General features: G+C 33.8%; 1 protein-coding gene across 1 annotated transcript in view; it reads right to left on the bottom strand.

Moving 5' to 3' along the window:
• Window positions 1-3,785: 3,785 nt before the first annotated feature.
• PAWR (pro-apoptotic WT1 regulator) overlaps window positions 3,786-14,730 on the bottom strand; it is a 118,582-nt gene continuing 107,637 nt past the window's right edge. Inside the window, exons 5-7 of the mRNA XM_035002082.1 lie at window positions 14,465-14,609; window positions 11,716-11,820; window positions 3,786-9,508 (exon numbers count right to left, since the gene is read on the bottom strand). Coding sequence (XP_034857973.1) covers window positions 9,422-9,508; window positions 11,716-11,820; window positions 14,465-14,609 — 337 coding nt within the window. The 3' untranslated portion in view covers window positions 3,786-9,421. The remainder of the gene's footprint in view (window positions 9,509-11,715; window positions 11,821-14,464; window positions 14,610-14,730) is intronic.

The raw sequence follows: 14,730 nt of genomic DNA, 5'->3' as shown, positions 1-14,730 counted from the left end.
ACAAGGAAGGGCCAAAAGGACACAAAAGCCAACTTGGAAGGGACTCCTACTAGCTAAATATGAGACAATGTAGACATAAAAATAATAACTGCAGTGGACTAAAACACACTAAATATATAAACAAACATATGACTTACCTTTGGAGGTTCCTTTGGCTGTGGCCTATTATTATTAAAATGATAAAGGGAAGCAATATGATCTTATCTTACTCATATTTTAAGGAATCAAGTAATTGATAAATGGAAGTTTCCCTTTAAAGAATTCCAACTACAATTCCAATGTAAATAGAATGATAGAATTAGAAAACTATATGATCTAATGATATAATGGGTCTGGGCAATAATTATCAATGTTTGCTAAACTATTACATAAAAGGTTGATGAGAAACTTTAAAATAGAGTAATGAAGCTAACAGTATCTGAATCTGTTATTCTTAACATTACTAAAAAGTGAGAAAAGACATAGGGTACCTCCTTATGTGATTCAATACAAAGTACACACACCTATGAATTATTGTCCAAAAGTATATATATTGAATCTAATAAAGCCTTTACATCTAATCAACAATTTGCAGGAAACACCGGGGATAGAGGAACAAATTAAACAGCATCATTAAGATGTAATCAGTCAAATCCAGAATGTGGAAAATTCTACAGAGCAAATTATCTAATTTCTTCAATTTGAAAAATGGCATAAAAATTGGAGATGTGTGTAATTTATAGGCTAAAAAAGACTTAAGAGACACACCAACCAAATGACTCTCATTTGGATCTTTATTTGAATAAACTAACAGTAAAAGGACACTTTTGAGGTATCTGGGGAAATTTGAACATAACGTACTTACTACCTGATGTGAGAGCCATGCAAAGGGGCCTCTTCTAACCTCCTACTGTGGGGAGGGTAATTAACTGACAGTTCTAGCTGCTGTGGTCTGAATCCACCATGGTCTTCAATGTTTATCCCTGCTTCCTACTTCCTACGGCTGCTTCCTATGGCTGTTCCCTGCCAACAAAAGAGTATAGCAGGAATACAAAGTCAAGCCCACTCCTGTAAGATGTGGGTCTACTCTGATGAACAGGCACCTTTGGTCTGAGGACTTTTACACCTTCCTAAAACTTTTTTCAAACTGCACTATGTATTAAGACTGCCTGCTCAGCCATCCTTCTTCCCTCTCTCCTTCATAGTAGTCAGACCTGTACTGAGGTCTGCCAGCCTCTCCTAGCTCCTCACAGGTATTTTCCCCCAATAAATCCCTTGCAGTCCTTCCCCTCAAGAACCCAATCTAAACAGATGATATCAAGAAATTAGCATTAAATTTGTTAGGTATGATAATATTGTGGTTATTTTTTAAGTCCTTATCTATTAGGGATACATTCTCAAGTTTTTATAGGTGAAATGATAGGATGATTGAAATTTAACTTTAAAATACCCCAGCAAAAAAAAAAAGAAAAAAATGGGGGATAAAATAAGAGTAGCAATATATGGATCATTATTTTATCAACTTCTGTGTATATCTGAACATGGCCATAGTAACAAGTGAGAAATACCTGACCTGTAATCCTCAAAAGCTCATCAAATCCTGTCAAGGTCATCAAAAATAAGAAAAGTCTAAGAAACTTTCACAACTAAGAGGAGTGTTACGAGATATAACTACTAAATGTAATGTGGTATCTTAGATTGGATCCAGGAACATTAGGGAAAAAGTGAGGAAATATGAATCAAGTATGGACTTTAATAATAATGTATCAGTACTGGTTCATTAATTGTGACAAATGTACCATACTAATGTAAAACATTAGTAATGAGGCAAACTGGGTGTGAGGTATTCAAGTACTCTCTGTACTACCTTCATGGTAATTCTATAATCTAAAATTGCTCTAAAGTATTTAAAAAGCAGAAATAATTAAAAATAATAAACTATCTGGAAATAAAAAAATTATTCTAAATCAATAAACATAGACTTTAAAATTTTTCTTTACTCACTGATATGCAACACTGGATTTCTCCTCACTGATCAAATAGCTAGAAGATGTTACTGATTTTCTGAGTTCACAGTAAACTGAAGATTCAACCTCCCCATGAGCCACCCCAGTGTCCACACATGCAAAAAACAAAACAAAACAAAGACCAACAAAAACAAAACTGTAACTAATGAAATATACATTTATTTGTTCCAATCAAGTTTTAGAATTTGAAAAAAATGCATTCGTTACTAAAAACCTTCAGGCAATAACAGAGATCCAGCTTAACAGAGTAAAACAAAGATTTCATTCCACAGTCTCCTGGACTTAAGAATCCATTTGAGTTCCAGAGATAATACTAAACTAATGCAGTTATGTCAAGCCACTAATCTCCACACTGGGGCTTTTCCTGATACAGTCTTTTGCACTGTAAGCAACAACAAAAAGACCACTTTTTTTTTTTTTAACAAGTTCATGCTATATTATTTATATAATGTCCAAAGAAAGACCAAGATCTTTCCCTAAAAATAGAAATGCACAATGCAAACTTGCAAGCTTTGACCTGCATCAGAATCACTTGAAGGGCCTGTTAAAACATAGATTGCTGGGCCCACCTCATTCAGGTGTTGGGTGGGGCCCAAGAGTTACTATTTCTAAGAGGTTTCTTTGTGAAGCCAGTACTGCTGGTGTGGAGACCACACTTTGAGAACCACTGGCAAAATGTTTAATAGGACAAGGATTATGTCATAAAAGTGAGTATGTTACAGTGTAAGCACAAAGCACTGCTTCGTAACTTTGGGCAAATTACCCTTCCTAATCTGTACTTGGCACTTTAAAGAATCAAATAAAAACAGTATTTAAGGCACTCAACACAATGCCTGGCAAATAGTGCTACTGAATTTCTAATTATTTAATGTTGTTATGCTATACTACATGTGTTAAAGTTGTGCTCAAATTGTTAACTACGTCAGTCACTGTACTTAGCTGAACCTCCTAAGGTACACTGATCTTAAAGGAGTTACAAGAAACAAAAGGCACTTTTAGGCCCCCTATGATCATCAATTAGCATTTCCAATGCCAAGTCATTCATCCCACTACAATTTTCGCTAAATCAGCGAGCTCAATGCATAATTTTACTTTAAATTAGTGATGTTGTTCATTGTCCCAAATCACCCATTCATGAAACTTTGATCAGCTATGGAAAGCTAATAATTTTCCTTTTCTTAACATTATATCAAATGAATGCATTCTTATCAAAAGTGATTGGCAGGTTCTTCAAAATGGGATTTCCTATGGCTTTGACTGATAGCTTTGGTTATACTTTTGCACTACAAGAATAAATCAAATACCTTTCTATTAATTTTGCACATTTTAATGTGAATAACACACTTAGCTGTCAAAACTGTTACTTTTCTTTCACATGTGTAAAGTCCAAGTCCAATCTACCTTTCTTAACTGGTTCATATTAATTTTTTTCATAATGCTCAACTATCTGACACCAAGTAGAGAGCTTCTTCCTTTATTAAACCTATCCTGGGCGCCTAGGTGGCTTAGTCGGTTAAGCATCTGCCTTTGGCGTGGGGTCCTGGGATCGAGCCCCTCATCAGACTTCCTGCTCGGTGGGGAGTCTGCTTCTCCCTCTCCCTCTGCCCCTGCTCATGGTCTCTCTCTCTCTCAAATAAATAAAATCTTTAAAAAAAAATTTTTAAAAACCCACCTTTACTCAGTCATATTCATTTTTTGAAAGTGAAGAGTAAAATTGCGCATTTGGTCCAATATTAAAAAGGAAGTTTTGCTTTCTAGCCTCCTTTTTAACCTTATCTGGTTAGACATCAAAATAAAATGAATGAATTGTAAAGGATATTATAACCAGTCCTATCTCTTTAACATGAAGGTCCAACATTACATAAATTCTCTCCAAAATGTAACTCTTGCAGAGGTGAAAAGAGAAACAAGACACAGGAGATTAAGAAAATATGTGGGTAGTATACAGCTACTGATAGAATTGTGTGCATGCACAGAGTGAATCTAGAAGAAAAAAAATACAGATTTGATAAAGTCTAAGATAAAGGGCTCCAGGTCCAATTAAGACTAAGAGACCTTACAAGTTTTTCGATAGGCTTGCTAATGGAGTAGGTTCTTATATAAGGACTTGAGACATTATCTAAACAGTCTGACTGAAGGATGCTTGTTCACTTGTTAGACATGTATGACATTACTGAGAAGATTAATTTAGAGTTCTAGAAGTAAAGAAGACTGATTAGCTTGTGCAGGTGTATGAAGAATGACACATTAGCAAAAGGTTATGTAAACCATTTACTCAAAAAACAAAGACCGGATTTGTACATTCTCAGACTCTTACTTAACTTTTTCAAACATTAAGGACCTGAAATTCTTTGAACACCATCAGATTTAGTTGATAATAGTTCCAATTCTGAATTAAGAAATTATTCATGTAGTTTTAAAACAAAGACAATTAAAATTTTTAGTCAGATTGAACATGTTTATACTTCCTTTCTTCAAGAAGTCCCACCACTGAAGTATACAGATCTTATCAATATAGCATTTTTATTTTTTTAAACATTTTTCCCTCTACAATAATGTATACTAAAGATTTAAATGTACTGCATACTGTTTTAGTAAGAGGCACACAAATTAATTAGAATATTAACATTATCCCTTAACTCCAAAAGTAAAATTCATGGTCAGGGTTTTACTGATAGTTCAGGGTGAAAAAAAAAATAACCAGTGTTGAAAAATAAATGAAAATTTATTTTTTTACTGAGTATTTATTATTTTACATGCAAAGCCTATTAAAAGTGAATCTGTATCAAGCTGACTATTCCACCATGAAAACCTATGCCATGGGAATTATGAAAGCTCTCTACACAATACTAATGTGGTCAATAAATTATCGAGGTGTTTTTCTACAAATATTTACTTAACTGATTTTTCAACAAAACAGTAAATTTTAGTTTTCATATGGTTGTTGCTGGTAGCAGCAGCCATCTAATACTTAAATCTAGAAGAAAAACCCTGACTAAAATAGCCAAATCTTCCAAGAAACAAGTTCACCAAAAGAGGCAATGTGTACCTATTAGGTATCCAGAAGAGGAATCAAAACAAAACAGGCGCATAATTAGTGTCCATCAAGTGATCATCACTAACATTCCATTATTACTAAAGCAATATGTGTCAGGATGTGAACTGCTTATTAGATGTAAATACCTAAAAACAAACTAGTAATCAATAATGTACAGAGAGAATACCATTAATAGTTTGTTGTATCTGAAATACACTGAATTCTTTTTATTTCATTACTGCTATAAATTCTTCAACAATGTTCTTTTCATAAAGCATAATCACCTAAACAAAATATGGTAAGATATTTCCCAACAATGCATCAGGTCTTCCACTCCACCATTCAGTAAGTGCTGCAGCGAATTAAATGGTACCTATTATCTAGAGCTAAAAGACAATGGCTAGATAATACCAAAAAAAACCCCCACACTTTTGAATGAACTACTCAGATTAGACCAGCTAGTGCTAATTAAGAATGCACTTTGTGCTACTGACACACGCTACATAGACAGTACACTGCTAAATGAAGGGCTGGTCCATGTCCATTTTTAAAAAACATCTGTAAGAACTATAATTAGATATCTACTAGACTAATAAATACTTGCTAGAAGAATAGATATGAAAATTTAATGTATGTAGAGTCCTCATCCATAGTCCTCTCACATACTGACACGTTAATGGGTAGAGGATTTTAACGTGCTGTGAGAGTCTAGCTAAGTAAAATAAAAAAACAATATGGGTTCAGGTTTTCTAGGGTAATCTAGGTAATTTTTCAAGTTTGAGAATGACAACCAACTTCTAAACTTCAATGAGAAATTTAACAACATGGGGGAAGCACCTGAAGAGCAAAATGTTTGTTGTCTATTAGTATTACGCTTTCAGTTAAATGGAACAACAAAAGTGGCACTAGTTCTCACATAAATAATATATAAATTATGATCCTAGTTGATGGGATGTCCTTTACTTATGAGAGTGAGCATAGGAAGTCAAGCTTACTGTTACATATTAGAATGGTTCAGATACAATAAGAGAATGTTTAGCACTGACTTTAACATATTATTTTAAAGTTCTGACTCCTGAATGTTAGTTCTTTCTCACTTACTATTCCTCCCAATGAAAAGCTGGTGTGTTTCGTTTCTTATATTACAAGATGAAAATCTATGCCTGAATCTTGTAACAGGCTATTAACTAAACCATGAACAGTTATTAAATAAGTGCCAATACTGCATGGAACTTACTAGGCATGGACTCAAGATTATAAAACTACAAAAAAGATGAAAGATGACTATCACTGTACATATGAATATTGTCTAGGACATCAGATCAATGATCAACCCAAAGGTCTTTCCTGTTTTATATTACAGTGTTGAACTTACAAAGTCTATTATACTGACTTGTATTTTCAACAAAGTATTAGTGGACTCAAAATGTCCTATTTTAATTTCTAATTATAAAAATCCAGACTAATCCAGAAAACATAAACCCACATATAATTGAGGTAGGTTTTTCATCTTAGCAATACATTGCTTTAAACCACCATTAAAAAGTTAACTTTAAAAAAAAAAGAATACATTGCTTCATGTGTCTGCCCCCCGATACTTAATTTTCTATGTTTTAAACTGCTTGAGCCAGTGTAACAGTGCTAATCTCTATATTTAGTAAATTCCCTTAGAAATACATAAACACCACCCTCTTCCTCTCTAAAGGTAACTGTAGTGCAATAAAATTAATAACAATTCTAGAAAAATGAAAAATGGAGGTTACTTTGTAATTCTCAAATTAATGCATGTCAGAAATCAGGGGGACAAGTCATGTTCACTTTAAAATTAATAAACTTATTGTTTTGAAAATAATATCATAAACACAGTAAAACTTTGAATATGCTTTATTATGCCATAAAGTCCCAGGAAATATAAGAAATATAATTTCTGAATGGAACTAATAATTTCACAAATACTAGCACTTTATTGACAACAGCCAAGTTTTCTAAGGTAGTGCACATGTATTTTACCTTTTTAAAATCTCAATGCTTTTTATACATTTTAAAGGGAAATTGTAGCAGATCCTACTTAATTTTTCAATATTCAGTGTAAAAATCTATAAGTGATATAAATACACATTTTAAGGACAGGAGGAAGGACTGCTTGTGAACTGCTTTGCCTAAGTTGTCAGGCCTCTGTATTTGCACTAGGTACCATTATGTAAAAAATCATTGTTGGATGTTTTCCTAATAAACTGAAGAAAAGGAAAATTTAAAAACAGCTCAGTCTTTAAAAGCACTAATAACTGGTATAATTTTAAAAAAAGAAATGAAATATTCCTTTCCTTATATATGGATTAAATAGAAATTTCAAAAACTTTACTGAAAAACCAGCACACTAATAATGCTGGATACTGACAGCATTTTCACAACATCCAAAGCTTGGATGTAAAACTAGGTAACAGCAATATTTCTGCAAAATACCTAAGGGTAACTGAAGGGAGATGAGTGCCTCACAGCCAAGGCAGTGACTGAGCCTGGCATACCACTCTGACATGTGGAGAGCAGGTCACTGTTCCCATGCTGGGTAACATTCTCCAAAAAGGAGGCCCTTACGCAGTAATTCTGCAACTATATCAAGTTTGGTAATCTAACGTTGAAATTTTTGGTAAATATATTTAAACATATGAAAACTTCCCCAGAGACCAGATAAATTATTAAATAAACTAAAAGGGGGACAAAATGCTGGTAGCTAACATATGTTAATTCTAGGGTCTCCAGTGAAGATATAGAAAGGAAAGAGGCGACAGCAGCTATTTCCAAACTTAATTATGATCAGAATCATCAGATGGTGAGCTTTAAAAATTCTATCCAGGGTCTCAACCTAAATCTATCTAGAAATTACAGCCAGGGAATTCTTTGTAAGCAATCCAAGTGATTCTAATGATCAGCCAAGGTTGAAACTTCTGAAATGAGAAGCCAATCTAGGTAACCACAAAGAATTTTTAGAATTCAACATGTGATATTTATCATTTACATTCTGTCCAGTTGTCTCACTTCCCTATTTTTCTAATAGTAAATAATGAAGGGACTTGGCAAGTGAAGAAAAAGAGACAGTAGGTTACCCAAAATGGATTTTACTACGTTTCACTGGACAAAAGGGTATCAGTATACTGTTTAGGATTCAATTATCAGACAGACATTTCTTAATGTTAATATATTTTAAAAGAGGGGGTTTCCTTACTCAACATAAAAATTTAATATACAACAACTCTAAATACTAAATGATACTTAATAGAAAATTTATAAATTTCTTCAAAATTTTTAAAAATTGTTTTTAAAAATTCAATATTAGGAAGAAAATCCCTTAAATTTGAAGTAGGGGAATAATTCTCTCATATGAGAACAACTGTATCACAGTGTTATTCTCCAAGTTAGAAATAAGCAAAGTATTTCAATACTATTTCTGTTTATGTATTGTTTTGTAAATGTAATTATCAATATTTTAAGTGTGGATAAATATTTTGGTTTTGTTTTTAATGCAAATGACAATTAAAAATATGGATTTTTTTTTTTTACACTGAAATTGTACACAGTCTCCAGGATTGATGAATGAACTTTTTAAATATCCCATGTTCATTTATAAATCTTGGAATAATAAGAAATATAGTACCTACATAAGAAATTTTACGATGAAATTACAAAGTGTATGTCTTTCTGAAGCTAAAGTGATTTTAAATTTTTTTCAACATTCAAATACAAAAATTGTATATTTTAATTTACTGTAGCACAATTCAAGTATTCTTTAAAATTTTATATTTAGCCAACTAGTACATGATATTGAATGACTTTTCATAATAGCTTTCCTTTTTAAAGATGACTGTTACATAAAATGATGTGACACGCTATTACTCTAAATTGCTTAGAATAAGTTGAAAGAACAAATGACAATAGACAAAGCCTTTATGAGTAAATCAAAAACACATATAAGTTTGCACACATCAGTAATAAGGCAATTGCTGGTAATTCCCCAAAAGTATTTGAATTCATGTAAACAAAGACTATGTATATTCCTTTAGGGAGAAAACACACTACCATAGATAAAATATATTCAAATGGTTGTGACTTTAAACCATATATTATTTGAATACCACACAAAACCAAAAAAGGCATAACCTATCATTTTAATAACTGAAAGATGTTACTTATTCATGAAATAGAAGGTTGGTACTGTTTTGAAATAATGAAAAAGCAGTATTTTGAAAATAAAAACCCACTGTTTTCTAGAAATAAATATACATACTTAATGTATTGCAGCATAGGTATATTGTCCTACCATCAACTATAACATTCAATCAGTAGTTTTAAAGTACTTTTTCCACACTGGGACTTGAATCTTCTACCTTGTTAGCTGACCAACAACTTTCAAAAGAGTTTTATTTTCCTGCTTTAGTTGTTCATTTTCATCTTCTATGTCATCTAGGTCCTTAAGGAAACAAAAAATGAAAATAACATAGGAGTTTTTTAAATAATTAAAAATATACTAAAGGTGATAAAAACACTTTAAAATACATACATTCAAAGATAATTCATACAAGCATTTAATTTGGAAACAAGGACAAATTCTGAAAACAACTTTAGATGAAGTATGCCCCACCTGAAGGGAGCATCCACTACTCAACTCCTTCTCATTATTATCATGATAAGACAGATACCTCTTGCCAGATCTTTCATTTTTAGAAGTCAAAAATCAGAATTCTTTAATTGTGAATCTTCCAATTTTTAATCGTTATAAATAGCTTAATTTTTCAGTTAAAAACGAATCTCCCCTTCCCCCAAATTGAGGGCTAAACAAAATACATATGTAGGCAATATGAGGTTCAGGGCCTCGGATAACAGCCTGTGTCAAATGAGGCATCAAAACGATAGAGGTACAAGTTCTGGATGTACTCCTACCACCTTGTATGATCTTTAACAAGGGTGTGTGTTCGGAGGTGAAAATCTGGGGAAGTGATAAAATGGAGGCATACAGAAAAGGAGATCTGGAGCAAATAGAGTTGATCTGGTTCAATTCATGTTAGGCTTCTCTGTAACATTTTGTTTGAGGAAAAGGTTTTAGAGCTTTAAAAAAAACTGAAAGCCAATAAACTAAGTAATGATCCTCCAGCTTTAAAGTTATCTGATTCCAGGTCTGTGTTCCCTATGTTAATCCTAGTGCCATATATACAACCATGTGGTAAATATGAAGATAATCCACTCTAAGTTTTAGTTAGAAGAAACTATTTCAAGGCACAATGCTTACTGATAGTTGTAAAAGCACATATTTTTAGATTTATCCTTGTAATTCAAAATACTAAAACTTGGAGTAATCAGTTTAAATTATAAGCATGCTACTGGACAGCAGCATTCTGATAAATTTAGCATACTGCCTTTGGACAATTAGGTAAATGTTTTTAAAATGTGCAAAAATAGAATCTGCATTTACTCACAAACCAAATGAATGATGTTGGTGAACTTACCTGTTGAAAGCAACAACAATAAATATACAGAATTCCGAAAATTACTACAACTGAGACCTAATCCAAGATTTAGAATTAAATAATAAAATATATTCCTGTATCATTACTTGATTATAAACTCTGTAAAAGCAGGTGTTTTATTATTCTTTTTAATGCACAGCGCCTAAGACAGTGCTAATATATCATAGACTTCAAAACTATTTTCAGATTTTATTAAATCATATTCCAAAACCAATAGAGGAATGCCTGTGTTCTAAACCAAGATGAAAGACTGTTTACAAAAATGGAGAGCTCAGAATTAGGATTTTGGAATACCTGATGTAAAATACTGGCTCAGACAGTTACTCCATGATTACTACCTAGGACTTTGAACAAGTTAAACTAAATTGTGCTGTCCTCATCTATTACCTGTAGTTAATGCCTTAGAGCTTTATTTAGAATGGATCTACATAATGAAGCCTCTTTATTTTCTCTTCTTTCATTGTTAGGGTTAAGACTGGATTAGGAATCTGTTCCCTTTTTCCCTGAAGCAAACTTACTTCTTTCCTCCATCTTATCTCAAGTCTTCTAATATGCAAAACTATGGAATCTCTTCTCATCAACATTACCTAAGTACGAGCCAGCACTAACACCTGCTTCTTAAGCAGAAAGGCCCAGCACTATTACCCGCTTCTTAAGCAGAAAGTAAATTCTAAGGCTAAAAGCAAGAAAAAGAGTTACAAAATAGTGTAATAGAGACCTAGTATAATGCTAAACCTAAAGTTGGAGATGTGTAAGTATAACTAGAGGGAAAAAAGGTGGTGAGAATTCACACAAAGACATCTGGAGTGTCTTATGGCAAGAAAGTAGCAAGTTTAGCTCTTCACTGAGGCAACTCTGTACCAATACCCTTTTATGTGTGGTGGTGACCAAGCTGCCTCTCACCTCCAGACTCTAACAAAAACACTGAACAAATCCATTCATCAGTCCATCCCCAAAAGAACAGTATTAACTGAATACAACTGATAACCGGCCAGAGGAAATCAGTTTATAGAATGAAATGATGATTCTTATTACCACAAGTTACCATCTCATTAACAAAATAATGAAATTACATAATCTCTTCATACATATGTATTTTCATCCAATTGAAGGGAAAAAAAAAACTATGAAACTGAAATGTGTGAATACTTACTCTATTTAACAGATCAATTTCTTCTTTGAGTTTTCCGATCATTTCCTCTTTATCTTGCATTAGTCTCACAAGTCTTAAGTTTTCTTGCCTTTCTCTTACTACTTCCTGGCAGATATAATTACAAAGTATTAATTGGGAAGTAACTGGTTGTTTTTAACCTTAAATGACATGTATCTGCCAAGTTTGGTGAAGCGCCCTAAATACAGGAAGACTTCCAAATGCATTTAAGTCACCTGGTGAGGGAAAGAAAAACCCATCCTAGGAAAGACCCAAAGAATGACAGGAATACAGGAGTTATAAGATGTATATATATATATATATATATATTTTTTTTTTAAGGATTTATTTATTTGACAGTGAGTATGAGAGTGTGCACGTAAAGGTGAGCATGGGCGAAGGGGGAGTGGGAGAGAATCCAAGCAAACTCCGTGCTGAGCATGAAGCCCGAGGCGGGGCTTGATCTCACAATCCATTAGATCATGACCTGATCAGAAACCAAGAGTCAGATGCTTAACCAACTGAGCCATCCAGGTGGCCCCATATTTCTGATTAAACCTATGTTTACACAATTCTTTAACAAATACTAATACCCAATGACTTACCCTCTTTAGTTTATCACCACCATTGGTTTTTTTATTATGTCAATCACCATATATTACATCATTAGTTTTTGATGTAGCGTTCCATGATTCATTGTTTGCACGTAACATCCAGTGGTCCATTCAGTACGTGCCCTCTTTAATACCCATCACCAGGGGCGCCTGGGTGGCTCAGTTGGTTAAGCGACTGCCTTCGGCTCAGGTCATGATCCTGGAGTCCCGGGATCGAGTCCCGCATCGGGCTCCCTGCTCAGCAGGGGGTCTGCTTCTCCCTCTGACCCTCTTCCCTCTTGTGCTGTCTCTCATTCTCTCTCTCAAATAAATAAAATCTTTAAAAAAAAAAAAAAAATACCCATCACCAGGCTAGCCCATCTCCCCACCTCCCTCCCCTCTAGAACCCTCAGTTTGTTTCTCAGAGTCCATAGTCTCTCATGGTTCATCTTTATCACCACCATTGTAATGATATATCTTATTTTTTAAATGGATAATATCCTGTTTGAAGAAATTCAAATTTTTTATTCGAAATACAAAGTTTAAGGGGCACCTGGGTGGTGCAGTTGGTTAAGCCTCTGACTCAGGTAGTGATCTCTGAGCCTCTTGTCAGCTCCAAGCTCAGTGGAGTCTGCTTGGGATTCTCTCTCCCTCACCCCTGTCCCTCCCCCACCAAATCAATCAATCAATCAATCTTTAAAAAAAGCACACACACAAAGTTTAAGAAAAGGAGATGGCTCTGGAAAACTCTAAACAGAAAAACAATGGTCCTCAAATGTTACTTGTGGCTCTACCAGTTAATGGATAAAATAAAGGAACTGAAATAGATTACTGGTTTTTAAACTTCTTTTTTCTTCAAACAATGCAACACCTTTTTCAAAGAAATCTTATTTAGAATCCAGGGCCTTGGGCTGGGTTGACTACCTTGGGGGCAAAAGAAAAGCAGAACTGAAAAATTTCGCTCTTTCCTACTAGCCCTCAGAAAAAGCAGCCAGCCTGCTTCATTAAACAGCTGCTGCCAAACTACTCGGAACTGGATCCAAACTCATGTGGAACTGTAAAAGCCTTTCTAAAGAAACCCTTTAAACCGATTAGACTAAGTATTCCTTAAAGTTTTTAATTTAAACTCACAGAAACTGGTATTAAAGCTGAGATATGAACTAAAAACAATCATAATACTATAAAAATTTTTAAATTAAATTTCTACTTAAAACAATCTTTGTATCACAGAGAATAATTTCAGTTCAGCAATACAAAACATATTTTCAACAATCAGAAAGTAATCAGCACCATTACCAACTTTACATATTAAATGTTGACAGAAAAAAACCTGAGACCATATGGTTAATATATTGACGCGAATATTCATTTGCCTTGTTGTTCTCAAATACACTCCTAAATAGGTTTATTCTGACAACTGTTTCAAACACCAAAGATGGTTCTAAGCTCTAACCAGAACCCAGAAGAAAGTCTACAAATGATAAACTATACAGATAATATAAGAAACACACAGTAGGACATATTGCCAGCACAGACTTATAACCATTTCAAAAACAAAGACTGTCTTTATTTTTTTTTTTTTAAAGATTTTATTTATTTATTTGAGAGAGAGAGAATGAGAGACAGAGAACATGAGAGGGAGGAGGGTCAGAGGGAGAAGCAGACTCTCCGCCGAGCAGGGAGCCCGATGCGGGACTCAATCCAGGGACTCCAGGATCATGACCTGAGCCGAAGGCAGTCGCTTAACCAACTGAGCCACCCAGGCGCCCCAAAGACTGTCTTTAATATGTTAGAGGTAATACGTAGCAGAATGGGAGTATACATTAAATATTAAGGAATACAAGAATTGGCTCCATTTCTGAAAGTTTTAACAACAAAACTGGATAAGAAAGTATTAAGGGAATCAGAAAATGCCTAGCCACAATGTATCTGGAAACTATATACTTAAGACAGTGATTTAAAACTGCAACTTGACTAAATATGGAAATACCAATTAATACTAATGGTATCTTCCACTAGCACCTCTCATTCTTTTCCCTTTGTTGGCACTCTCTCTCCCATTCAAATTTCAATTTATTTTCTCAGCTGCTATGAAAGTAAAATGAGGAATCCCAATGGCATATTAAATTTATCAATCTTAAATAATTTGTAATTCATACCTTTTCAAGATCTTCAATTTTCTTTTCCAACATGCTACTTGAGACCAAATTACCTGAAGCATTTGCATCCCTGTTATATCTGCTGAACACACTTCTATCTGTTCGGGGATATCTACTTGAGACATCTTCTTCAGAGGCAGTTGTGCTATGGAAAAAAAAAGATGTATTTTATAAAAGTACCTGTAAATACTCAGCAAGAAGAATACCAAGAATATTTTCTATTCACCATAAATAATTACCATTCCCTGAGGACACACAGTTATAGT

The sequence above is a fragment of the Mirounga leonina genome, unplaced genomic scaffold, assembly GCF_011800145.1.
Source record: "Mirounga leonina isolate KUSES-001 unplaced genomic scaffold, KU_Mleo_1.0 Mir_126, whole genome shotgun sequence".
Classification (NCBI taxonomy): Eukaryota; Metazoa; Chordata; class Mammalia; order Carnivora; family Phocidae; genus Mirounga; species Mirounga leonina.
The sequence above is the reverse complement of the archived record's forward strand: the minus strand, read 5'-3'. Positions and strand labels throughout refer to the sequence as shown.